Genomic DNA, 26,602 nt, shown 5'->3' with positions numbered 1-26,602 from the left:
ATGCCCCCTGGCAACGCGGGAAACGACTCCCACTCACAACTCCTCCCCTCTGCAAGGAAGAGAGGTTATGTGACAACTTAAGTCAGCTTGGCTCCTGTGTCCATTAACAAGCAGGAGTTTCACCTGCATTTATCTTTTGTGCATGGCAAAGTCAGAGACGGCAGAAATAAAACTGGAAGAGGATTAATAACAGAGATAGATCATTACTTCATAGCTCATTGACATCAGAATAAGCCACGATACATATACAAATTGGCCTGATACACTATACACATATGCACACACGTTTGTGCGCACGCACACACACACCAGACTAGGGATTGTTTTGCTGCAGAAATTTTGTTTTACTCTAGCATGCATACTGCTTAGGAATGAGGGGACCCTGCAGTTTATTATTGCCTCCTGTCATCCCACCATCATTTATTTTTTTGTCCACTTAGGCCAGCTCAGGAATAGGAATGTGCTTTCTGGGCAACACTGATTCATCTGAGACTCCCCCATACTTGTCGGCTAGCTGTACTCACATTCTTATCTGCAGCTGCTGCTGCCTGTACATGAGCCAGCGAGTGGGTGGTTAGTGCAAAAGGGGGTGTTGCTGCTGGGAGTGGTGGATGCATGCAATATCACAACTTACTTTTCCTTAAGAGCACAGAAGTGGGCCCTGGCACACAACTGGAAACTACTGCCTTAAGAGATGTTTTGTTGTGCTGACAACAAAAGGACTTTCTCACAAGTTATGCAGTTAAAGCAGCATCTACATGACCATTGCCTAACATGCAGGTTTCTATTCAAAACAGGATGCTGTTACTAAATTACTGCAGCTACAGCCAGGAACCCGACACTACATTTGCGCCATAGTGCAGTTAGTTTTTTTCACAGCCGGCCTCACTGTAACTTCCATTTTGTCAGCAGAATGCAAGAGATCAGCCGCTGGAAATGGCATGCTGTAGCAAGAATACAGGGGCCCGACATTTCTTCCCCCCACCCTTGTCTTTTCCTCACCGAGCCTGCACATTGACCCAAAGTTACCCACTGAGCTCCGTGGCTGGTAGTCCAAGCGGGAGATAACCAGAGCATACACCACTCTGGTGAGGCAGTCCGCAGGCAGATAGGGTCTCAGCCTGCGTATCAGATGGAGCTGGTAAACAGCTGCCCTGGACACAGAATTGACCTGTGCCTCCATGGACAGCTGTGAGTCCAGAATGACTCCCAGGCTGCGTACCTAGTCCTTCAGGGGCACAGTTACCCCATTCAGGACCAGGGAGTCCTCCACACCCGCCTGCCTCATGTCCCCCCAAAACAGTACTTCTGTCTTGTCAGGATTCAACCTCAATCTGTTAGCTGCCATCCATCCTCCAACCACCTCCAGGCACTCACACAGGACCTTCACTGGCTCTGATTTGAAAGAGAGGTAGAGCTGGGTATCATCTGCATATTGATGGACACCCAGCCCATTAATACTTTCCTGGGCCACCAGCCAGGAGTTGCTGACAGCATCCTGACACCCCCTCAATCCTGTTAAGAAGATGATGCCTCTGTGCTCCCGAATACCACTTGCTGAGGGTCAGTCACAAGGACGACTCATGTCCTGCTTGTGGCATCCGGCTGACCACTGTGAGAACAGAATGCAAACCGAAATGGGCCTGTGGTCTGATGATCTTATGAAATGTCTGCTTATCAATACACCGGCCACAGCATCTAACTTCAGATGTTCATCGCTGTAGGTAGGGTGGGAGAGTTTGAAGATAAAGCAGAAGGCATGGTTTGAAACTGTTGAGAACAGAGATAATGAAGTAGGCATAGCCACTGTTTCCTATTGATGTTTTCCCCCCAGTGCGCCCCAGCCTAGCAGTTGAAGACACAGTCAAATGGAAAATTCACACGGCTGTGAATAAAGCTGAAGCGTGTGGTGGTGGAGATGTTCAGCAAAACAATGAGGACTGAGAGTGTTCAATTGACATATAATGCTGACTGTTACTGGGAGAAAAACAGAAACGTGGGTTAGAGAAGGAAAAGAGCAGGGCAGAGGAAGAAGACACACAGAAACAAAAAGTGTAGAAACTAGGGCACATCATGTTTCACACTGAGAAGCTATTTTAAAATGTACCCAGGAACAGCACAATGAGCTGCCCATTTACATCAGTGGAGAAATACAATGTTTTAATGTAGCGGGGATAGCATACAGCACTCTCCACAGCAATCCAAAGTCCTAAAATGGAGAATATCCACCTAAAACAAGCCAGTGATTATTGAGCATTCTCGCAGGGCATAGAATAATGGCTGGTGGAAGAGCGGAGAAAGAATGAAACCCCAACAGCACTTCTTGCTGCAACATTCTGTTACAGGGCCCCATGAGCTTTAAAAACAGAGTGGCATAGAATCGCCTTACGTTCAAGAGTCTCAGGAAGAAAATCTGCAACTTCCAACCAATCACAAGCCACTCCAGTAACTCCTTCATCTAAAAGGCCTGGTGTGGGGTACAAATGAATATATAATGTGGAGGTTACGTTCTGGGGAAAGTGCACAAAGCCAAAATCGCATCTAGTCAAAACACACTTGGTGCAATGGCATGTGGGGTTGCCTAAGTCCCCACCCCCAAGATGCCCTCCCCTCTTTGTAACCCCCTCCCAAGTGTGTAAAGCTGAATGCGCCCAAGTTATGGCACATTAAGTCATGGGTCTACTACAGTATAGTGATTTCAAACTGCTGCTAGACAATAGTTAGCAAGCTCCCCTTGATTCTTAAGGTGTCTTGGTTTCTAAAGGATCGTTTTCAGGTGGTGATGCTGAGGCGAACCTAGTTAGAGACAGGGCAGTTGGCATACTGTGTCCCTCGGGGTTTAAGGCTCTCACCTATGATGCTTTTAGGTCAACACACAGCTCTGTTTCTTCTTTTCATCCAGTGCCAGAGAAGTTGCAGATATCCTGAACGGGTGCCTCAAGGTGATAAATGGGCTGGATGAGGACTCATAAATTTACAAAGTGTGGTGGAGTCTCCTTCTTTGGAGGTCTTTAAGCAGAGGCTTGACAACCATATGTCAGGAGTGCTCTGATGGTGTTTCCTGCTTGGCAGGGGGTTGGACTCGATGGCCCTTGTGGTCTCTTCCAACTCTATGATTCTATTCTATGAAATAAACCAGACAAGACAGAAGTTTCCCATGATCAGGAAGATGGACTAGAGATTCAACTTGCTTTGGGTGGGGTGGCAGTGCCTCTGAAGAAGTGGAGAATTCCTAGGGGGTGCCAGGGGCCAGGTGTGTCTTTGCATTGTTCAGGCTGGTGTGATAGTTGTGCCCGTTCCAGAGGTCTGGCTCAACTAGAACAAAACATGCTCTAGCACCATCTAGACTGGATTGTGCAATGTACTTTCCAGTGATGTTAGCAGCTGATAACCCCATGGGCTCACAGAACACCTGCCCTGCAATGCCTGCACCAATTACCAGTTTCTACCCGGGAATAATTTGAAGTGTTTTTGTACATTGTAAAGCCCTACCTGGCTCGGTTACAGGGTGTTGCTTCCTATATCAACTTGCCCACTTATTCGTATCTTGCAGGAATGCCCTTTTTGGTATCCTGCCAGCTGTGGAAAAGTACAGTTGCTTGGGACAAGAAATACAGCCTTCCTGGTGGTTGTACCAGTATTACAGAATGCCATACCTCAGGAGGCAAAGATGGCTCCATCTTTTGAGTGTTGACAAAAGGTTGCCAGAACAAAGTTTTTGCAAGCCAGCGAAGGGCAGAGTTATTGACAGTGGAAAACTATTTGTGATGTGTCGTGCTCCTTCCTGCTGAGTTTGGTGATATTATACTTTTTATTTGCAGTTTTACATGACGTGAGCTAACATGTAATTCGTGCATCTTAGAAAGGTGGGAGTATGTAGTTTTTTTAAATAAAAAAAATCTACCGGTATTAAATAAATGTTTAGATTAAATAAGAGGCACAAATAAGGTAGTGCAATTCCTTAAGCATCTCAACAAGGCTCAACTTTAAAGCATGGGTAGGCAAACTAAGGCCCAGGGGCCGGATCCGGCCCAATCGCCTTCTAAATTTGGACAATCCGGGAATCAGTGTTTTTTTATATGAGTAGAATGTGTCCTTTTATTTAAAATGCATCTCTGGGTTTTTTGTGGGGCATAGGAATTCGTTATTATTTTTTTCAGAATATAATCCGCCCCCCCCCAAAGGTCTGAGGGACAGTGGACCGGCCCCCTACTGAAAAAGTTTGCTGACCCCTGCTTTAAAGAGTCATGGTGAGTGGCTCAGCAGAAAACGTTGGAAAATTGACTTCTGTAAAGTATTGAAGCTGCTCAGTTGTTCATATTGGGTTATAGCCAATAAAGTAACCACAAATGACTTCTCCTGAAGTAGAATTTCCCTTTCCCATGTGTCCTGCATGCGCACACATATATGCTCCGAGGGTTCCCCTTAAACTTCCAGAGCAGATGGGGGGTATATGAGGGGGAGGGGAGGAAGTGATTGCCCAAGTGGAAGTCATTCTGCTTACGCAATGCCTTTGTTGGATAGCACTGTTGAAAGACTTGTTTTGCCTGTGCATGAGAAACAAGAGTCAGCCTCTTCTTGTTTCTTTAAAACTATGTGATGTTACTTAAAACATAAGGATGCTCTGTGAAAATGTAGCTTGTCACAGACTTTAAACATAATCTGGAGAGAGCAAGTAAGTGCAGATGGCCAATAGAAGAAAGGAACACAAAAGAGAGACAGACATTAGCTTTACAATCAGAGGGGAGGGGGGGAACCCAAAGTAATAGACAAGAACGCAGAAAAATTTGAGAGTACAGATGTCATGACATTTATTAAGAGGCATGCTACAACTAGAGTTGTTAGAAAAAGAGTTAAGTATAGATACTCAAGTAATAATCAAATACACAAAACTTAAAAAGGAATGGAGCATCCGGCAGTGTACAGAAGTTCAAATTAACCATGCACTACGCAGTTAGAAAATAGGTTTCTTTAATATTTCAACTTATTTGCATTTATAACATCAAGTCATCTCAACAACATGAAATCCTTTCCCCCCTCCAATTGCCACAAGCTGCTTAACAAATGAAAGCTGGTACTGTTGCTTATCAAAATATACAAGATAATTGATGTTTTTTCTTTAAATATAAAAACCATTTTATACTTGTTCCCAAAAACCTTTTTTTTTTTTTTGACAGGTAAAAAATGTTGTTATAAATATTTACAGCATTTTCTTGTGTTAGATGAATATTTTTACAAACTTAAAAAGGGATTGGTGAAGACATGAAAAGGGAATGTTTTGACTCTTGTAATTGTAATTCTTTCTCTTAACACAGCACTCTCTTTCCATCAGCCTCTTGCCTTATGCCATTACATTTGGTTCGCTTTTCTCTTTCTTTCTTTCTTTTTAAAAAAATCTAATTTCCCATTAAGTAGTCCATTCACCAATAACATTCATATAAAAGGCCACTTTACACCGAGTCTTTCAGGGGAAAAAATCGCTTGAGAAAGAGAGAGAACTGGCAAGATGTCTCAGTAAAACCAGAGCAGACAATCTTTGGTCATTGCAATGAGGTGACAAATCTGATACAACAATTTGCTTGGTCAGCAACTGTATTTTGAGACCGGGATGAGTTGTTTTCAGGAACAGGAGAATGAATTTGGAAAACAGCAAAAAACATGGTCAAAGAAAGATGAATCTAAGTACATCGCTGGTTAGACTTTTCACTATCATTCCTAATACTGCACATAGATCCAAGAATTGAAAATTCTACCAAAGCATGCACTCTTCATTTATAACTGAGGATTTCTGGATACAAAGATCCTCAATATTTAATAATGTCCCAGTTGCAAGCTACTGTGACAACCACGAGCCACATGCCTAGAGTTGAACATGAATTCCTGTGTGGTGCAGCCTGATTCATGTTATAATGGTATAAAGCGAAGGGATACTAAACCCAAATGAAACAGTTAGCAATTGACTGCACATATGGATAGTTCATGGGTCATTTGGTGTGTTTTTTTTACTATATAAATACACATTTTCTTGAAAACAATAGTATTTATTCTAAAGACTGAAAGAGATAGCAAAAAAATTACACAAGACTACTGAAGGCACATAAACTTTGGTCCCATATTGTTTTCTTCTTCGTAAAAACCCTGAAATTAAATCTTCGAAGTTTTAAATTTTTTCAAATAATTCCTAATTGTTAAGATTTGATTTAAAAATTAAGAACAGTCTCATATACCACAGACAGATAATTGCAAAGACAATTAGGAGTTAGTTTGCTTCAAGAAAATCTCTGTGCGACCTGAACAGTTTTCAGCACAACTGTTTTAAATCTGACAGTTTTGTTCAGAGTTACCAGTCCACAAAAAAAAGTCAAGGCAAATAAAAATGGCTTTAATACAGTAAACTACTCAGCCCCTCTCCTTTGAAAATAGCAGTACATACTACATATAACAGGATGAAGACTGAAAGAGCACATCTCAGGTTTGTCATTCCCAGAAAAAAAGCCCATATCCAGCTGTCTCTTTCTTGGTCATAGTAAAAAGTGTAGCAGTTAGATAGGCTCGCTCACCGCAAAATTCACACGCTCTGCTCTATTTTACAGCAACAAGATTCCACTGCACAATCTCTCCGTCTGGGAAAAAGAGGTGCCACGTGGACAACTCAAGGCTACATTCGGAGATAAGATATAGGCACGGCGAGCCCTCAATAAATTCTCCAAGCACAGTAATCGTGCAACAGGTGGGAGACACGAAAGGCAACCAAGTTTTGGGGCCAAGGCTTAAAATGAGCATATCTTTGAAGTTCTGTAACTTGCAAAAAGTGTCTGGATGGGCTTAGTTGATTTAACGGTGCAATCAAAAATTTCATTAGAGTATTAAAAGCCCCTCTCCCCAGATTTTCGTGGGGCTAAAAAGCAAAGACTGCAAGACATGAAGCCTTGTAACTATGCACTCTGGCCTTCCTGAGCCAGTTTTCCCTTCCAGTTTGTATCCAAAAGCTAGCAGCAGTTTTGTCTTTCGGTTGTGAAAGCTATAATGGCTTCACCTCTAGAAGTAAGAATCACAGGCAACTGTAGGTGACTAATCAGTTAAGTAACTTAAAATACCATTTTTAAATCTGGCCTCTCAACACCAAGGAGATTTAGGCTTGTTTATTTTATAAACCACATTGGCTCCTGTGTGTTACATATCCCTTAATTTGATTTGTTAGCATTTCTTTCTTACAATGAACGAAACTGCAAATCTTCCAACTGAGAAAAATATTTCCTTCGCCCAAAATGCTAAAAGGGAACCTTTGCTGAGGTTGCATAATGAGCAAAAATATTTAAATGTTATTAAAAGCCAGCATTCTTCAAAGACTTCATTGGCCAAAGCCTTAAACACCTATCCCATACTCTACAGGTGACAGAAATGTCTGGCACACAGGTGACTGGGACACAGACAGGATTCACTTTGAAAGCAAGGGCCACTCGCAGCTTAAAATCGCAACCGCTTTCGGGCGAGAGAAAATTCAGTTGATAATAGGAATGCTAGCAAAGATCCAAGTAAGTCTGGAAAAGTAAGTTACTCTGCACTAAACATCTTGTCAAATATTTTTTCACAAAGGGATGCTAACAACATCCTCTTGAACACCTTAATCTTGCAGGACATTCACTGTAGATCTGCTAAATGGTGACAGACCAGATGCTAGAGTTCTGCAGCAAAAGAATAAAGGGGCCAGAAAGTGCTGCCTTTGTGGGACTAAGTTTCTTTGGGGAGGAGGGAAATCAAGCTTAGCTATTGCTGTAAATGGAATTACTGTTTTAAATGCAAACAAAGTGTGTACTGTACTGCCATTTCTCGTATTTGCACCTCATGGAGAAACAGTTTCAAAAATGAAATCAACCACCCAATCATTGAACACACATGCACTACAACCAAGATGATCAATACAGAATATAACATAATTATGACAAGACCACACAGAATATGTTGAGTATATCCAAAATAAAATTCAAAAAAAAAAAGTTTGCCAGCATATAAACCGTACGCCCTACAACTCAAAGTAGCTGAGAAATGACTACTTACAACGACACGTTGTCTAGAAAGGGCATTTTCTCGGGACTAAGTGAAGCTGTCTTTCATGTTAGGATTAACCATTTACTTTTCTGTTAAGCATTATGAAGGTACGTTTTGTTTTTAGATTAGTTAAGTCAATAAATTAAATGCTTGCAATGTGTATTAGCATACATATAGGAAACTTCACACAGCACACGTGTGTGCGCGCACACACACACACAAACACACACACAAACACTCCCCACCCTTGATATTATACATGCTAATGCTCATTCTCAGAACTTGTTTTTCCCCTACTTCAGGTACATTCATCAACTGCAATAACGTCCCCTTTGTAGCAGCATTAAACACATGGTGACCAAGATTAAAAGGTAACTTAGCAAATTATTCTAAAGAGGAGCTATATTGATTGGGGGTATAAATCCAAAAAGCTATTTAATTTACACACCTAAATGGGCTGTCATCTTGAACATGCTTACTTGAAGTCATGGTTCCATGGAATGAAGGAGACCCATTTAGGCTGGAATTTGGGACCAATCAAACTGCATTGCTAAAACAAAAGAAGATATTGGTATTCTAGGTGTTTTAAAATGCTATTTTCAAACAGCTGCAAAGCAGTGGTGGACTTTGAATATGGGATCAGTTATTACTGGACGTTAGTCTACCGTTACACACACTCTTATCGGGTGACAAAATGAACACATTCATTTAATGTCCAAAGGTGATTTATCAGCCAGCTGACACAAATATAGCTATATAAGGTTGCAAAAATGTCTTACTGACTATCCTTTCATCCTACAGTGATGTTATCAAGAAGCTGACATCTCAAAGATAAGTTACCAAGTTACCATTTTAAAAGAAGCTTTCAAACTAGATCTAAAGCTATGGAATTCTTTTTGCTGACCAACAGCCAGTCTTCACAGAGCAATTTGATTTGCTAAAAAAAAAAAAATCCAAAAGCAGAATTGAGAGCTACAAATCATTACACTCCATTTCACTTCTTAAGTCTCTGTGTCCATCTTCAACACAATTTAAGGATTAATAACCCTTACTTGAGAGGAATACCTTACAAAACAATGAAAAATTTCAGTAGACGTAACATCTTGAGACACCTCTAAAAACATTGTATTACAATCATAGAAATAATTTGTGTATGCCTAGATTTCACAAAAAATAGTTAAGATTGCATCTCATCCAAAGAGGAGTGAACATTCAGTATTGAAGTTGTGATATTTATGGAGGAAAGCCAGTCCACATTTAGTACAGCAAGCAAGTACTGTTGGGTGAAAAGGAATCCTGAGGCAAAATATTCTCAAAGAGCCAATGGCTCTACAGGTTAGATACCATGCAGAAACTGGAGAACATTCTTTAAAACCCAACAGTGGTGTCACTCAACTGCAACCTCCAAAATATTGTGAGGCCTATAAGGATGTGCATTGAGTTATCTTTAGTCCCCCACCACCACCCCTGTACCAAAGCACCAAAAATCTGATTTGACTATTACTTATTAAAACTTTTTTTTTTAAATCACCAAGCGTTTAAAAACTAGGACAAAGGAAAAAAAATCTCACCAAGCCACAATACAGTTTAAAGATACTTCAGATAAAACTCTAACTATTGTATCATTATAAGCACATAATAAGGCACGTAAGAAATTAAGTAAATACACAGTAATTCTGATTTAAGTATTAGAGATTATAGTGGTACAAAAAACCCTTGAGGTTTAATTTTATATTTTTAAACAAGACCTTACCAAAAATAACCTTTCTAAAAATTTGTCAAACCATATGACAGACCTGAATTTTTTTTCCTTATGAGTGTAAACATTTTTCTTTTCTGAAAGAAATGTACAAAACTTGAAATCAGGACATATTTCTTCTTTCATTTTCTCCAAAATCTTATTACACAGCATTTCATAATAATAAAAATTAGTGGTCTCTCACACCATGATTCAATACCTAGTTTAAAATTTCACTATGATCACATTAAAATAATGTACCTGTGTCATTTACACAATTTATTTGAAAAAAATTACCTTGCTCCATGGAAAAAGAAGGCACTGCCTTTCCTCCAATATGTTCAACAGGTACTGATTAAAATTATTAGCTAAGGGGTCAAATAAATCCCCCACAGAACACTCTATGTGCTTAAAATAATCCACTAGATCTATTTGAAAACATTATTTTGATAGGATAGTTTAACGGGGCACAGAAATGTTGTGTAACATTGTTTTGGAATAAAAACCAAAAAAATATGCCTCTGAAATCATTAAAAACAAAAGAGGGGCTTCTACTGAAAATGTTGCGTTATTAAATACTACAGAAGAAAATTTCGTGGAGGACTGTTAGCCATTTAAACAGAAGAAGATATGAAAAATCATCCCTTGATTCATTTACTGTGTAAAGTAATACACATGAGCCACACAAGTTTAATGGTTTAAGGACGCAGCGTTGGTTTTGGCTACTCCAGTCTCTTGTCTGAATTTTACTGGTAATTGTGGGTAGAGTCTTAAAAAGCAAAAGGTCACAGAAGTGTCAGATTGTAGATTTGGAGAAGGAAACTCTGAGGTGATGGTTCTCTCCAAGGTCATGATTATGAAGCTCAATAAGAGCCTGGATTGCTTCTTCCACAGAGCCCAACTGGATGAGAGCCATTTTGCGGTCTTTTCTAAAAGTGAAAAGGAAAGTGTCAATCCCAACCACATCTTAGAGAGTTCTTCACGTCCCAAAATCTTAGTGCACTTTTAGAACTAAGTTTCAGGATAATGTCAGGCTCCGGGGACCCATCTTCCTCCTTCCCTCTGGCCGTAGATAAGCAGGACAAAGCAAAGAGTCCCTTAGCATTTAAAGAGTCTTTAATGATCACAGCAAAAGAACAAAGCATTCATTCTCGGAATAAAGGTGTTCCCAATTAAGAATTCCACCCACTTCCCTCCTTATCAGCCACCTTATCAGGCACGTCCAACTCCCAAGAGAATGCGATCTACAGTGGTACCTCTGGTTGCGAAGGGGATCCGTTCCGGAGGCCCGTTTTCAGCCTGAAAGGAACACAACCCTCTTCTGCGCATGACACCATTTTGCGCATCTGCGCATGTGCGAGCGGCAAAACCCGGAAGTAACCCTTTCTGGTACTTCCGGGTCGCCGCGGGATGCAACCTGAAAACGCTCAACCTGAAGCAAACATAACATGAGGTATGACTGTGTTCATAGTACAGTGGTGCCTCGCAAGACGAAAAGAATCCGTTCCGCGAGTCTTTTCGTCTTGCGGTTTTTTCGTCTTGCGAAGCAAGCCCATTAGCGGATTAGCGCTATTAGCAGTTTAAGGGCTATTAACGGCTTTTTAAGGCTTAAGGGATTAGCGGATTAGCTGCTAAAAGGCTATTAGCAGCTTAGCGCTTTAGAAAAAGGGGTTGGGGAATGAAAAAAACCCTCAAAAATCGCAAGACATTTTCGTCTTGCGAAGCAAGCCCATAGGGAAATTCGTCTTGCGAAGCGCCTCTGAAAACGGAAAACCCTTTCGTCTTGCGGGTTTTCCGTCTTGCGAGGCATTCGTCTTGCGGGGCACCACTGTATAAAAATACTGGCTGTGATCTGCCCACGGTCATTGCCAGGCAAAGTTGTTGTGCTTTTTTGGGGGGGGGGGAGCCAAAGTTGTTGAGCTGCTTTTTTTTTTTTTTTTTTTTTAGCGCAGGCAAACCTGTTAAGCTTCTTTTTTTGTGGGGGTACGATCGCAAATGATCACGCGATCGACCAGGATCGACCATGGACATCTCGTGATCGACCAGTAGATCACGATCGACCTGTTGGACATGCCTGCTCCACGTGACCTTGGACTGATATGCTGAATACTTTCCAGCAAGAGAGAGTCTGTTATCTCTCTCTCTTCCAGTTCTTCTTCACTTTGCTGTTCACACCCCAGTTCTTTCCAACTTTTGTCTTCAAAACTATGCCCCTCTGCAAACCACTGTTCCAAATCTATACTGCTCCTGGGCAGCTTCAGGATCCTGGTCAGGAGCAGGGGGAGGGGGAGGTTCCCACCATTCCTCATCAGAGCAGCACTCCTCAGCTTCATCTCTGACAGATAATCAGTGAAACAGAACCACAAGACAATTCCAAACACACAGTATGATATGGTACAATCTGTAGGCATTTCATGTCTGGTCTTTTATTTGGCCTTCATCTCAAGAGATGAACACCAAGAAGCTCAGCTGCTAGCTGGTTAAGTCTCCCTTCCTTCCACACATCAGTTTTCCAGAACCTTGCTTAGTGCAAGATTATGCTGAACCAAAGACTTCCAGCTATAGCTTCTCAGCTTCTGCAGCTTTCTTTACAGGAAATTATGTGTAAGAGAAAGGACCTACCGGTATTTAAGTGGTGCAAGTTCATATAATTACACACACACACACACACCGGATTAAGTCCCAGTATTGAATTTCATGTTCCATCTGTATTTTCCATCTGTATGAATGCAATGGATGAATTCCTTGCTTTAAAAAACTTAATTTACAGTGGATACTTACGGGAAGAATTTGAAGGCTTTCACAATACATCCAGTACCAGCAAAAAGATTCTTCAGGTCATCTACTGTGACAGAAGGTCTGTAATAGATTAAATCCCTCATGTTAGCTAAATATCCAGGTCTCGACAACAACAACAACAACTACCACCACCACCACCACATTTTTTTATTTATGTCAAAATAAACTGGTTAGCTTTTAAGGTGTGTTGCTTTAACTTACTACCATGGCTACCTGTCCAGAAACAGAGCTCAACAACACCCCTTTGGGCTTTTTCCCATTTCACAGATAATCTGGATTTCTTATATTCTAGTGGCATCACAAAGAAAGGGTAAACAACCAACCTCTCTGGGCTCTTTTCCCCTCTTACATGCGAATTTATCTGGCAGAATTTGTAATATTTTGTTTAACTTCAATTCCTCTGAATGAGGTAACCTTCTTAGCTCTGACAGGTTGTAGGACTGTCTTTTTATTATGTACTATTGTGGAAGAATGTGGGTTTGCTGTTTTTACTTTTTTCAGTGTTGAATATTTTCTTTAACCTTGATTATGCCATTAATACCCCACCCACTCCAGGGTGATTTGTAACTAAACAATACTCAGAGCAGAGTCACTGAAATAAATAGACAGACATAACTTAATTCCATTGTTTACAATGGATAGAACTCTGACTATGAGTAACGTAGGGTATCACCCAGTATTAGGAATCTAAAATTCCCTTGAGCAATTAATCAGACATAATCCAGACCAGTTTAGATCAGAGACTGAAAACCATTGCTATATAGAGAATTATGTAATTATGTAATAAATAATAATAATAATAATAATAATAATAATAATAATAATAATTTATTTATACCCCGCCCATCTGGCTGGGTTCCCCCAGCCATTCTGGGCAGCTCCCAACCGAATATTAAAAACACAATACAACAGAGTAGAAATAAATTATTATTATTATTGCAACATGTATTAGACTACTTCAGAATTCTGCTGTTCTTGATGGCTGTACATAAATGTTTGAGATGCTCTTAAAATCCATGGAATTATTGCACAAGAAACTCCACCCAGGATGCAGACAATTACAGCTTCTGAAGCAACTCTTCAGCATCTCCTGATGCAAGCTGCTGCTGCTGCTGCTGGAACAAAAGAATTTATTTCCAGCCCATGAGCAAATGGCTTCTCTGTATATAGGCCATGGCCTACAAGTTGACTTGTTTTATTTGTCATGTAAACAAAACCTGCAAGTCATGCAGCAGACTGTTACAGAACACAACTTGTTTAGAGGAGCTGTCCTGCAACTCAGATGTGCCATGCTCTTTGCTGCCTCTCAAATCCAGCTGTTCATAGAGTTGGAAGAGACCACAAGGGCCATCGAGTCCAACCCCCTGCCAAGCAGGAAACACCATCAGAGCACTCCTGACATATGGCTGTCAAGCCTCTGCTTAAAGACCTCCAAAGAAGGAGACTCCACCACACTCCTTGGCAGCAAATTCCACTGTCGAACAGCTCTTACTGTCAGGAAGTTCTTCCTAATGTTTAGGTGGAATCTTCTTTCTTGTAGTTTGGATCCATTGCTCCGTGTCCCCTTCTCTGGAGCAGCAGAAAACAACCTTTCTCCCTCCTCTATGTGACATCCTTTTATATATTTGAACATGGCTATCATATCACCCCTTAACCGCCTCTTCTCCAGGCTAAACATGCCCAGCTCCCTTAGCCGTTCCTCATAAGGCATCGTTTCCAGGCCTTTGACCATTTTGGTTGCCCTCCTCTGGACACGTTCCAGTTTGTCAGCTGTTCATGTCCAGGGCCAGCTGGGAAAGGGATTTCAGATGTCATGGAAGAGCAGCAAATTGTCCTCCATTTAAATTAATTATTGTTATATGATTGCAGAGGAGAAAAAGTCACTTGGGCTAGCCCTGTTCACTTTCAGATACTTACGGAATGTTGGATAGGTGCAGAGTGGCAGATGGTGGAAAGATATTTTGGAAATTCTTTGAGCCGGGTTTCTTGAAGCGATGCAAAGGGCTATTACTATAGTCCTTAGTCAAACCCTGATCCTCTTGCCCCTCACGAGGAAGCTGTACTGTCTGATGCTTTGAGAGTGTGACACGCAGCACCTTCCCATATAGTTTTTGTCCATTTAAGTGATTCATGGCTAAAAACAAGAAAGAGAACAGATGGAACGCTACTCCACTGAATGTGTGCTTCCAAAATGCTTGCCCCAGTTATCAAATAAGTGAGGAGTAGACACACTTCAACTCAGCTTTATTCTCAGTCACAGTTGTACATTTCAAGAGAGCTTCTGAAAGCACATGTTGCTACTCCAGCACATCTTTTTATTTTCAGTCAAACGTGTTTCCTACTACGACTGAATACCTCTTTCAAATTAATCATGGACAGTTAAAATAATGGATCTAATCCATTTGGTCCCTTCCGCTTGCAAAAGGGCTTTTGATTCACAGTAGACCCCCTTAACGAAGGTGGAGGAGAGACTCATTTCCCCCTGAAAACCTGCTCAACAAGTTTGGGGGAATCCCCAGAATACAGGAGGTGGTGAAATAGAGGAACCAGCAAAAATCCCCTCCCCCTCCCATTAATGAAGACTCCAAGAGCAGTAGGCGCTCTTCAATCGGACCTGTGCAAACTGTAACGTGACACTGTTATTACCTAGTTGGGCTTGGGTTGCATCTGCCATCTGAACTAAGGCATTTTCCTTCTTATTAAACATGATTTTTACACGGTGGACATCACCATAAACACCTGCAAAAGCAAAACAAGTATTTTTCAACACACCTTATGCACCAATCTCATTCAAGTTATTGGCTACTATTTAACCAAGTTGATCCAATGGAACGAATAACCAAGACTAAGTTAGTTCTATTAATTTCACTATCTCTATTCCTAGTAAAACTTAATTGAATGCAACCCTTTATATGCAACACTGGAGTATCACGTCCACGTCATGCTAAGGATCACTTCAAAGAGAACATTTAAAAAACAACCAGGAAGCTGGTGAAGCTTGTTAGAAATAGAGCCAGGCATTGCACAAATATGATGAGTGTACTAAATACATACATCTTCCACATGAATGCATAGATCCAGAGTTTGTTTTATCCTCAGCTCAATTATTCCATCCTGAAGTAATCATTTACTTGGCCCAGTACATATATGTTTAAGAAGCACATAATGTGCATCTGATTATCAGTGTTTGCAATGAATACAGCTGAGAATGCAGCAAGAACTAGCAAAGAATCTAGACACGTATCCATTTACTAGTTACTGGGGAGACAGATTATTTCTAAAACCTCAATGGGAACCTCAATCTAGGAGCAAAAATACAACCCAGCAGGCCTGTCTGGCCCTTGTAAAGGTAAAGGTAAACCATTAGGTCCAGTCGTGGCCGACTCTGGGGTTGCAGTGCTTATCTTGCTTTATTGGCCAAGGGAGCTGGCGTACAGCTTACAGGTCATGTGGCCAGCATGACTGAGCCACTTCTGGCGAACCAGAGCAGTGCACGGAAACGGCGTTTACCTTCCAGCCGGAGCAGTACCTATTTATCTACTTGCACTCTGACGTGCTTTCGAACTGCTAGGTTGGCAGGAGCAGGGACCGAGCAACAGGAGCTCACCCCATCACGGGGATTTGAACCGCTGACCTTCTGATCGGCAAGTCCTATGCTCTGTGGTTTAACCCACAGTGCCACCCATGTCTGGACCTTGTAACTGTCCCCAATATGTGCCCCATTTCCTCAGACCACACTCATCACTGCCCATACTTCTCACCCCCAAATTCTTTTGCACGAATGTGTCCTCTGATAATGCCTCTTTCTTGTCTGGATGGATAATACAGAGGGATGTATCAGTGTGTGCAGAAAGTGGCCTCATGCACAAAGGTAAAATTCACATTTGTTGCCCTGCCCAATTCTGCCCAGTCTATCACTGGCACGTGGTCCTCAGAAGGTTGATGAGATTCAAAAGGTTCCTCACTCCTGCTCTAAGATATAACTACTGCCTAACAGTTAAATAATCGCCACATGTAGACAACTCCGTGGAATTTAAAACCAACACAATTTGAAAAACCAGTCCCTCAGCTAATATATTTCTTATTTTAATCTGGTGTTGTACACAAACCAACTTACCAAACAGAATAAAGAGCCCATCTGGTGTGATTGCCTGCAAAAAAATCACAAGGCAATATTTTTTAACCAAGCATAATGTATTAAAAAGAAAAGGTGCGTCAATTATTTTAGGATTGCCAGAGAACCTTAACAGGTAGCAAGTGCATGAATAGATACGTGAAATACAATATTAGGTAAACCAAAGTGCTATTATAAAGTAAAATTACTTCAAACATCCCCTGCCCCAGAATGTTCTAAATATATATACAGTGGTACCTCGGGTTACATACGCTTCAGGTTACATACGCTTCTGGTTACAGACTCTGCTAAACCAGAAATAGTGCTTCAGATTAAGAACTTTGCTTCAGGATGAGAACAGAAATCGTGCTCCGGCGGCGCGGTGGCAGCAGGAGGCCCCATTAGCTAAAGTGGTGCTTCAGGTTAAGAACAGTTTCAGGTTAAGAACGGACCTCCGGAACGAATTAAGTACTTAACCCGAGGTACCACTGTATATATACATCATGAAAAGTTATTTTAGTTATATTTTTCATTGCTAATACTGGTTATTATCCAATCTCTAGTATAGATTTTGGGTTAAGTGCCATAAGCTTAACTGCAAACTATGTTTATGTTATAAACTTTAGTACTATATATGAGGCTTACATCAGGATTGAGATTGCTAACAAGCAAAACGAAATTTCCAGGCATTCCAGTCATTCCTGGGATAGCCATTCGCCCAGTCATAGCAGAGGTGGTGATTGCAAGAGGACCTAGTGCACTGGGAACAGCTGAGACGGAGAGACCTGGAAAAGTCAAAATAGATCTATAGAAATATTTCAGAAGATGTACATGGCAGTTCAATTTTTATCTCTCACTTTAAAGCACAAGCTCAGAGCAAAACATTCTGTAATAAATGCTTCATAAATAAGCAAAGGCCTGCTATGTATTCCTCCTCACCTGGTTAAAATACCACAAATAAATCTTTGCAGCCTATCTTGATAAGACAAACCAAAACTGTACCATCCCATTCTTACGGATTTTCCATTTCTTGGTGAGTTAAGATTTATTTCAGTATATTGGGGGTTTGAGTTCTCATACTTCCAGCTCGTTGTTAAATACAGGTACAAAAAGAACAGCCCCACTACAATGATTCACTTTAACATGGTAAAAAACAGTTTCCTGTCCAAAGATAGATGAATTCCCAAATGCCCCAAGCTCTCTAACTAAAATTAAGGGCAGAAAAGTATAAAAGACACTGCTTTCTGACAGTACCATGGCCTACATACACAAAGGCGTGCTAGGTCCTTTGTCTACTCCAGTGCCCATTTTAATTAATCTGTTTAAACAAAAGCAAACAGACAGACCAATAACAGACAGGGTTTATGCATACTGAAAAGGACTTGCCTGCCTGAGGAAACCCAATGGCAGGAGCAAAACCAGCAGCTCCCGCATATGGTGAGGAGATGATACCTGGAGTGCCTAAAAAAAGAGAAATTAAATGAGAGTGCAAGAGATTAACTGCTAGAGAAAACAGAAAGCAATTTCAATTCCTCTAAAGCCTGCTAAATTAACCTGGCACTTATTTCAGGGGTTGGATACACACATTTGGTGCTTTTAGTCACTTTAGAGCAGGCATCCCCAAACTCGGCCCTCCAGCTGTTTTGGGACTACAATTCCCATCATCCCTTACTGATCCTGTTAGCTAGGGATGATGGGAGTTGTAGTCCCAAAACATCTGGAGGACCAAGTTTGGGGGTGCCTGCTGTAGAGCCTGCATGTGTCTGTGCTGGTTGTTCCTACTTCAAGAGGATACAGCAATCATGGGATCAATAGCAGCTGTGCAATTTGCACAACTCAGCTCACAAAGTGTGGCTGCAATCCTATACCTTACCTATGAGTAAGTGTCTTTTATTATTAATTTAATTTATATACCACCTTTCATCTGAAGATCACAAGAGTGGCTTACACAGTATAAAGTTGTTGGAGGGTTTACTTCTGAGTAGATGTGTATAAGGTTGCGCCACAAGGATCCAAAATCTAGCTCAAGAATCAGCTTTGTACACCAGCCCTTTGTCTTATTATTTTTTTAAGTTTCATGACTTTATTTATTGCATATTTATATACTGTCAGACTGTAGAAAACAAAACCCAGAGCTGTTTACAAGAACAATGAAATTATCCGTAAAAACAATTAGGAACAAAATATAATTAAAATCAACAATGCACTAAAAATAAGCTTAACAGGTGGTAGTGTTCCTTTTTGTCATATAGCAGTCCAATTCATGCTGTTCCTTTTCTGTGGCAGATTTGAAATTGTTATGAGGGAAGGAAAGAAAAATCTGACTATTATATATTTTCAGCCAAATCATAATAGTTTTCCCAGCTCTCACTACTTAGGGCAAAATCCAACAGCGAAATAACTCTGAATGTTTAGGTCGAAATATTGCTCTAAATTGAGGCATAATATAAAAAAACTAGACGATAAATATTTGGGATTTATAATATGCAGAGAGAGTCCTGATCAGAGAAACTCAAGCTACATTTCCTGAAGTATACTCACACACTTGAACTGTGATACTTAACCTAATTAGATGCAAATTGCTACATAAACAGCTGTAAATTGTCCTGCCAATCTAAACAGACTCAGCAGCTTCCTTCACCCCTTATCTTTAGTGACAATGTGGCAGTTACACAAATACAGCAAAAACACCATATATTAAACACCTATAATACATGGATTGGTACCGTTCCTACTATTGGCAATATAGGTATTAATCATTTATTCACAATTCCGATTTCCATTGTAATTCATTATACATGCAACCAGCAACAAAGCACTTATTCAGTCAGACACAACCTGCATGAATACTGATACCAAAGACAGAAATACAATACCCACCATTTTTACCTAGATTAGCAAGAATTCTAGTATGCAAATACTGGTGGGCTGCCTTTCAATTTGTGGTGAAAAGCTGTCTATAAATATTGGAAATCTTGGATTAAATCTGTTGATGTTGCCAATGATGTTGTCCGCCCCCCCCCCCCCCCGGAACTGCTTATATTATTAGCTATTAGTTTTAAGGATTGTATTTTATTGCTATACATTGTCTGTTGATATGATGCTGGTAACCGCTCTAAGTTCCTTTGTTTAATGAAGGACAGTCTAGAAAATTGGTACATAAAATAAACACACACAGAGAAATGAAGCGTTCTTACCAAAGGCAGCAGCCATAGTGGGATCAAGGGAAGGCTGTCCATCACCTGAAGGAAGGTCTAAACGAGTAAAGTCTCTGCTTTTATCATTGTTGTATTTTACATTAAGGCTTGTTAGCTTGGAGAAATCAATACGAAGAGTGCAGCAAGCATTGTAGATATTCTGACCGTCTAGAGCCTGTAAAGATGACAGAAGAGCTGACTTGAGTTTATGAAGTCCTAATCTTTTACAATACTGATATATGCAAGATAATCCTTTTAGCAATCTTGAACATGTTTTGGGTAGAGCAGAAGGGGCAAGCAGCTAGTGAACATTTCTTGTGCCATTCCTCCATGTTTTTCCAAGTCCATTCTCTAATGTTCACTACAGTCTTAAAGAACGGCATCAATTCATACGGTTCCTTACAATATTACCACCACATGCCATCAAGGTATGCAGCACACACATCCAAATGCGGTAAGCATTTTGTTTCATTGGTCAAGCTTATGGTGTATCATTAATGCTTATGGTGTATCATTAATGCTTTTCCAATTAGAGTACCTGTAAGTTACGGTTGTCAGTCATACTTTATGACAGTTGCAAAGGACGACTGTTATGTAATTTCTTAACATGCAAAGAAGAGATTTTTACAACTATGCCCGTCCAACCCCAACATTAACTATCTGGGCCCTTTATGCAACATCTTTTGGGTGGACAAGGTAATGTTCATTCATTCAGCCTTCACTGGCATAGTTTACGCAGTAAAATCATTTTTTAAAAAACAAAAAGCACTCACCATCTATAAAACATTAGTAATCCAGACATACTGAACACATAAAACATAGAAAAGACTCAGTATCCACCATTAAATAAAGTAGTTTTAAATTTGACTTTAAAAATCTTGACTAAATATCTTGAAACAAAGCCTGCTATGACAGGTTTGTGTAGACAATCACTGCACCGGTATGTGCCACAAATGTATTTCGGTATGGACCTCCTTTAGCAGCTCCAAATGGGATACTACTGACACAAAACACTGGAAAATTAAGATGCATGTTAAAATCAAAGTCATACGCAGCAAATTGTTAACATGGTCAAAATCCAAAACTTATCAGGTGCACAGTTTTGCACTTACCATTTTGGCATAATGTGCATTCATTGGATCAGCATATTGAAGCAAGGCCTGGAACTGATTGTTTTTTGTGAAAGTGATAATCTTCAAGACTGTCCCAAACTTGGAGAAGATCTGAGTAAAAATGCAGGCAGCCAATTCACACCTTGATACTTTCCAGAAAAGTTTTGAGAAGCAAACTTCATGTGTACCCGAACCCCAGCAAAATAATCAATGTTACTTTTTAACCACGTGGACAGAGATGTTTTTCTATCATGAGAACCACATGCAAATATGACAAAATCATTAAGTGAAATCTAGTGAAATAACTAGATAGCTGTGCCTTATTACTAAGTGAAATTGTTTGGTTATATTACTACCCGTGATGCAGAGTGAAGCAAACTCCACTCCATCATTTAATTGTTCTATAGGGAATGATTGCTTACATGCATACAGCTAGAGCACAACAGAATTGTTAAGAATATTTAAATGAATACATAAGTAACCCCTATTTAAAAAGATAAAGGTAAAGGACCCCTGACAGTTAAGTCCAGTAGCAAATGACTCTGGGGTTGTGGCGCTCACTTTGTTTTACTGGCCAAGGGAGCTGGCGTTCGTCCGCAGAGTTTTTCCGGGTCATGTGGCCAGCATTACTAAACCACTTCTGGCAAACCAGAGCAGCGCACAGAAACACCATTTTCCTTCCTGCCAGAGAGGTACCTATTTATCTATTTGCACTTTTGGTGTTCTTTCGAACTGCCTAGATTGGCAGGAGCTGGGACCGAGCAACGGGAGCTCACCCCATCACAGGGATTCGAACTGCCGACCATCCGATCGGCAAGCCCTAGTCTCAGTGGTTTGGACCACAGCACCACCCGCATCCCTATTAATCTCGAGTTGAATATATAATTCCAGGTTCAGATCTTCCCTTTTAGCCAAACCTATCATCGCAGTCTAGCAAAAACAATTGACATGAAGAAACAGGTTTCTCGAGGGCAATTGAGGGGAACAATCTGTACCCATACGCATCTGTGGCTATTTTGGAGGGAGTGTATGAGAGAGAAACAGGCTGCACTCTGAATCGTAGCTGCAAACTTTCCCCTTTTTTAAAGGGAAATTCCCTTATTCTGAATAGGATTCCTCGCAAGAAAAGGGAAAAGTTGACAGCTATGCTGTGAATCCATGCACATGACCAGATAACCGGTGCTGTTCGCTCCAGTCGCTATAGGCATATACTCTCTTTGGCAAATAATCATCACCAGATGCCCTCCCCTTGTCAGAAAATAGATGACCAGCCCAACACTATGAAAGATCAGCCCTGGAGAGGAAGTAGTGAAGGAATAAGCATCTGACAATTTGTTTTTCATTACCAAATACAACAATGTAAAAAAAAAGTACTGACTTTTCCGTGTATAAGATTAGTTTTTTTTCTTTTAAAATTATGCCAAAAAGAGGGAGTCGTTTTATACGTGGATAGTGCACAGTGCAAAATTCTTAAATTTGAGTCCCCCAAAACAGGGTCTTATACACGGAAAAATACGTTAATTGGTTTTTTTGTGTTAAAGTCTTTTACCTGATACAGCACTTCTAGAGTTACAGGGTAGAAGAGATTCTCAACTATAATTCGAAGAACAGAACTCTGACCAGGAGGTAGTCCGCCTTCAGTCGCGAGAGCACCTGTAAGGGCCAAGCCTCCGGACTGCACCGCATTCACTGCTTGCAACGCAGCTTGCGCTCTCTAAGGAGGGGGTGGAAAGAAAGGATGGAAATCTTTTGTGTTAAGTTGTGAGTGAACATATCACATGACACAGCGATTCTTCAAGCAGCTCTTGTTTATTCAGAAGCCAGAACAGAACTGAACTGAAGGGTTCAGCCAACCTGCTTATATAGAGCTCCAGTACAACGTAACTGTAACAACTTTCTGTAACTATCCAATCACCGAACGTCACTTTCGATCCCTAATTTGCATATGTGGACCTGAACTATCTACAGTATCCCCTTGCTGGCCCAGGGTGAGAACTTCAGTACATAACATTTTGTGTATTGTACATGCCATTGTTAGCTTGCACACACGTTATTTAAAGAGTTACAAGCTATAATTATCTATGTGCCCCCAAAGCGTAACCTTACACTTTCTCTCCACTGCACCCAGTGTGCAAATTGTTCATCTATGGCAGGGGTTGGCAAGGTTTACCTCACCTGGGCCTGTTCACTCCAGCGGAGAGCCCTCCATGGACTGGATTGCATGCGCTCATGAGTGCACGCACCCGCAATTTACGGCGCCTGCACAGACGTGATTTACGGCGCCTGCGCAATTTTCGGCACCATGAAAGCGAGTCCCCGTACCACACCGGCTTAGCACAGCGTGTGGGGACTTGCCAAGTGGGCGGCTCAATTGAGGGGCAGCTCGTGGGATGGTTAAACGTACCCATGGGCTGCTTGTGGCCCATGGGCCTTAGGTTGCCTACCCCTGATATATGGCACACACTAGTGAAGGTTACAAGTTTCCCATTCTGTATTCAGTGCTTCTGAAACACCAAGCGTAGGGCTTGCAAAGCCACCGTGTTTTCAGGAATTTAAGAGTGTGTCAGGTGTCTGGCACCTGTCTAAAGTCCTTTGCACAGCACTCCAAGTGCCAAAAAACCAGGTGACTTTGCTGGGTGCAGTTGAGAGAAAGTCGGAGGAGCGGGGAGCAGAAAAGCTTCCCCACCCCTGCTGTTGACTGTCTTGTGTAAAAATCTTTACTACGTAATTGTTCTTATATGTGCAATTGTTTTTACTGTTTTTATAGTATATAGTAAATTGCTTCGGAGTACGTCACAGGGAACAATTTAATAAATGGAATAAATATTACGAGTGAGCAAAACCTTGTCTTTGCAGCATTTCACTCCTTCAAAAGATGTTTCATTTCCAGGTGTTTTCCCATCCCAGTGTGCATGCCCCCTTCCTGATTTTTCCAATGGAAAAGTTGAGAAGTCCTCATGGGGTGGAAAAAACCTCTCCTACCACAGTTCCCGCACCCCTCTGACCTTCACATATGTAGTCAGCACACCATCAAACTTTATCTATTAGCTGTACTGTCCAGCCTAGTAACAAAGCACGAAAGTTTTTAAACAGCTAACTAAAAGTAGCTGAAGATCAACGTCCTTTGCTCAAAATCAAAGCACTGGCCTGCTTTCAGGAAAGTAAACTGAAGGCTTATAAAAACAGGATATTTAAGTGGTTTGAAAATCATTTACATACTAATAGTTCTAATAAATACCATGGATTCCCCCCTCCCTCCAAAAAAGTACCATACTTACACCCTGATTGGGTAGATTGTCAGTCTTAAGTTCTCGGTGATTGGAATACTGAATATAAACAGGCTGGCTGCGGAGGTGAGGAGTAACAGGAGTGTAGTAGTTCACCATAGTAACGGCAGCTTCTTCTGAAGCCATTTCTAGGAAAGCCTGCAATTAACACAAACAGAGGAACGTTATGATTGTAAAACCACTTTCACCTGAAAACAAACAAACAAAACAAACAAACAAAAAACCATGCGCAGACTGCTGCTTTTATATTTGCTATGTACTTTAAAAATACATCTATTTACAAAAGAAAACATTGTATTTTTTATTTATTTTTACTTCAAGTAGTTCCTTATTTTTATTACCGTACTTTTCGCACCATAGGACGCACCGGACAATAGGACACACCTTGTTTTAGAGGGGGGAGAACAAGGAAAAAAAAATCTCCCCTTCTCTGCCCAGCGCCCCTTCAGCGAAGCGGCAGGAGGCGCTGCACAGAGAGGGGGAGAATTTCCCCCCCTTGTTTTCCCCCTCTAAAACAAGGTGCGTTCAGTTGCCTTCAGGCAGCTACCTTGGAAGCCTGGAGAGCGAGAGGGGTCGGTGCGCACCGACCCCTCTCGCTCTCCAGGCTTCAGGTTCCTTTCGACCTGCTCTTTGGGGCTGGTGGGCGGCATGTTCCCTTCTTCTACCTCTTTTGTACACCGAGAAGAAGGGATTGAAAGCTTCCACTTCTGATATTAAAGCCATCACAGGTCCCTGACAGGTCCAAATTTTGAGACATGTGTTTTGTTTAAAACTATGGTCTGAGAGCAAAGCTACGATACAAAATTACACTTTCGTGGTTCATGCAGCTGAAGATTGAGGACACCTGCTAGTGACCTGTGCTCTTGGACTGCAAATGGCAGGCAGCTCCCTGAAGGGCTGGAGAGATATTGCAGAGAACTTCTTTGTAGCCCAGGAATCATGGTCAATAGCCTTTTGGGGACTGGGTGTGGGCTAGGCGATAATCTGAGTAACTTCCTGGTTTGGGGCACATGCTTGGTTTATTTTAGAGGCAAAACTATTGTGAGACAATTGGGAGATTTGAATTGCTCAACTCTTAACTATTCCACTGGATACTAGCCAAATAGCATACGCTACATGAACTACTTTTTCTTGTATTTTGGGTATTTACTGCAAAGTATATACATACCTGGCTCTTGCCCTTCAACATCAAGAGATTGGTTACTTTGCCAAAAGGTAGACCTAGAGAAATTATTTCCGCTTCAGTGACGTCATTTGGAATTTTACGAAGATGAAGGACTCGAGAAGGGGAGCAGGGAGATCTGTCTCCTTTAAATTTTTTGTTGTCATTCCCATTAGCTAAGATATAAATAAACACTTCAGATAAAAATGTATACTTTAGCATTGCTAAAAAATTTGCTTGCTGTGCGGGTCACAACATCAAACCACCTGTACTAAGCAATAACAAGCTTTTTGTTTCTTTATGACATTTGTGTTTGTTCACTAATCTCTAGCTCTAATCACAGGAAGTTCTAATTCTGTTTTAGATAAAGTCTGTACGGGTTTATTCCAGTCACAGAACTTGGGAATTTTTCTTTTGGCTCACTAGTCACTCTAGGAAATCATGGTAACTAATTCTACAGCAACCAAAAGGGCTTCAGCAGCTGGGCCTGTTATTGAGCATCTTTCACAGAGAGGTTTATAAGCATATTACCCAGCTACTGGCTGCTTTGGAACTTTATAAGAGTAATAAAGCCCCCTAACATCATACAAAAGCATCAAGAAAGGTACTGCAGGAGAGATCAATGCTCCAGGGGAGATTGTGAGAAAATCAGAGCATAAGAGTCAACAATGCTACAGCCTGTTTTGACGATGGGTCTTTTGCTAATCTATACACTAATAGCATCTTGGTTGATTCTGCAGACAACCAATTTACAGTACTGCACAGAGGATCTTAAGTGTCAATAAAATATATTTTAGCTTTGCCAAAAATGGAAGAGGAGGATCACTGATGCCCACCCTAGATTCCTGAACTAGCACATGCAGAGTAGCCATGGACTGACTTGGCAGGCAATGTCTGACTATGTTAGGAAGGGAAAGAGTGGGTGAGTCCACTATCTGCTCACACAGACATCCTGAACGAAGTGAGGAAGCCTCCATTGCTGCTGCCAGCTCACCAGGCATGGGAAATGGGCCAGTAAACCAGATCAGCAGTAAATTATTGCAGAAGCCTATTGCGTAAAGGCGGTTTGTACATGTGCTCATAAGCGTAAGCTTGATCTGCCTGGGGTGAATATATTAGGCTGTTTTGGAAGTAGCGGATCTCT

General features: G+C 41.1%; 1 protein-coding gene across 4 annotated transcripts in view; it reads right to left on the bottom strand.

Annotated features, from left to right (window-relative positions):
- Positions 1 to 4,954: 4,954 nt before the first annotated feature.
- Positions 4,955 to 26,602, bottom strand: part of PTBP3 (polypyrimidine tract binding protein 3) — a 48,140-nt gene continuing 26,492 nt past the window's right edge. For all 4 annotated transcript variants that reach the window (XM_083420179.1, XM_083420176.1, XM_083420178.1 and 1 more), the window contains 12 exons: positions 25,465 to 25,634; positions 24,288 to 24,434; positions 22,559 to 22,723; positions 21,010 to 21,120; positions 19,898 to 20,072; positions 18,087 to 18,161; positions 17,346 to 17,485; positions 16,704 to 16,737; positions 15,233 to 15,325; positions 14,504 to 14,720; positions 12,569 to 12,646; positions 4,955 to 10,716 (listed from right to left, as the gene is read on the bottom strand). In XM_083420179.1, coding sequence (XP_083276305.1) covers positions 10,584 to 10,716; positions 12,569 to 12,646; positions 14,504 to 14,720; positions 15,233 to 15,325; positions 16,704 to 16,737; positions 17,346 to 17,485; positions 18,087 to 18,161; positions 19,898 to 20,072; positions 21,010 to 21,120; positions 22,559 to 22,723; positions 24,288 to 24,434; positions 25,465 to 25,634 — 1,538 coding nt within the window. In that variant the 3' untranslated portion in view covers positions 4,955 to 10,583. The remainder of the gene's footprint in view (positions 10,717 to 12,568; positions 12,647 to 14,503; positions 14,721 to 15,232; positions 15,326 to 16,703; positions 16,738 to 17,345; positions 17,486 to 18,086; positions 18,162 to 19,897; positions 20,073 to 21,009; positions 21,121 to 22,558; positions 22,724 to 24,287; positions 24,435 to 25,464; positions 25,635 to 26,602) is intronic.

Source organism: Podarcis tiliguerta (genome assembly GCF_965153285.1).
Source record: "Podarcis tiliguerta genome assembly, chromosome: 17".
Classification (NCBI taxonomy): domain Eukaryota; kingdom Metazoa; phylum Chordata; class Lepidosauria; order Squamata; family Lacertidae; genus Podarcis; species Podarcis tiliguerta.
The sequence above is the reverse complement of the archived record's forward strand: the minus strand, read 5'-3'. Positions and strand labels throughout refer to the sequence as shown.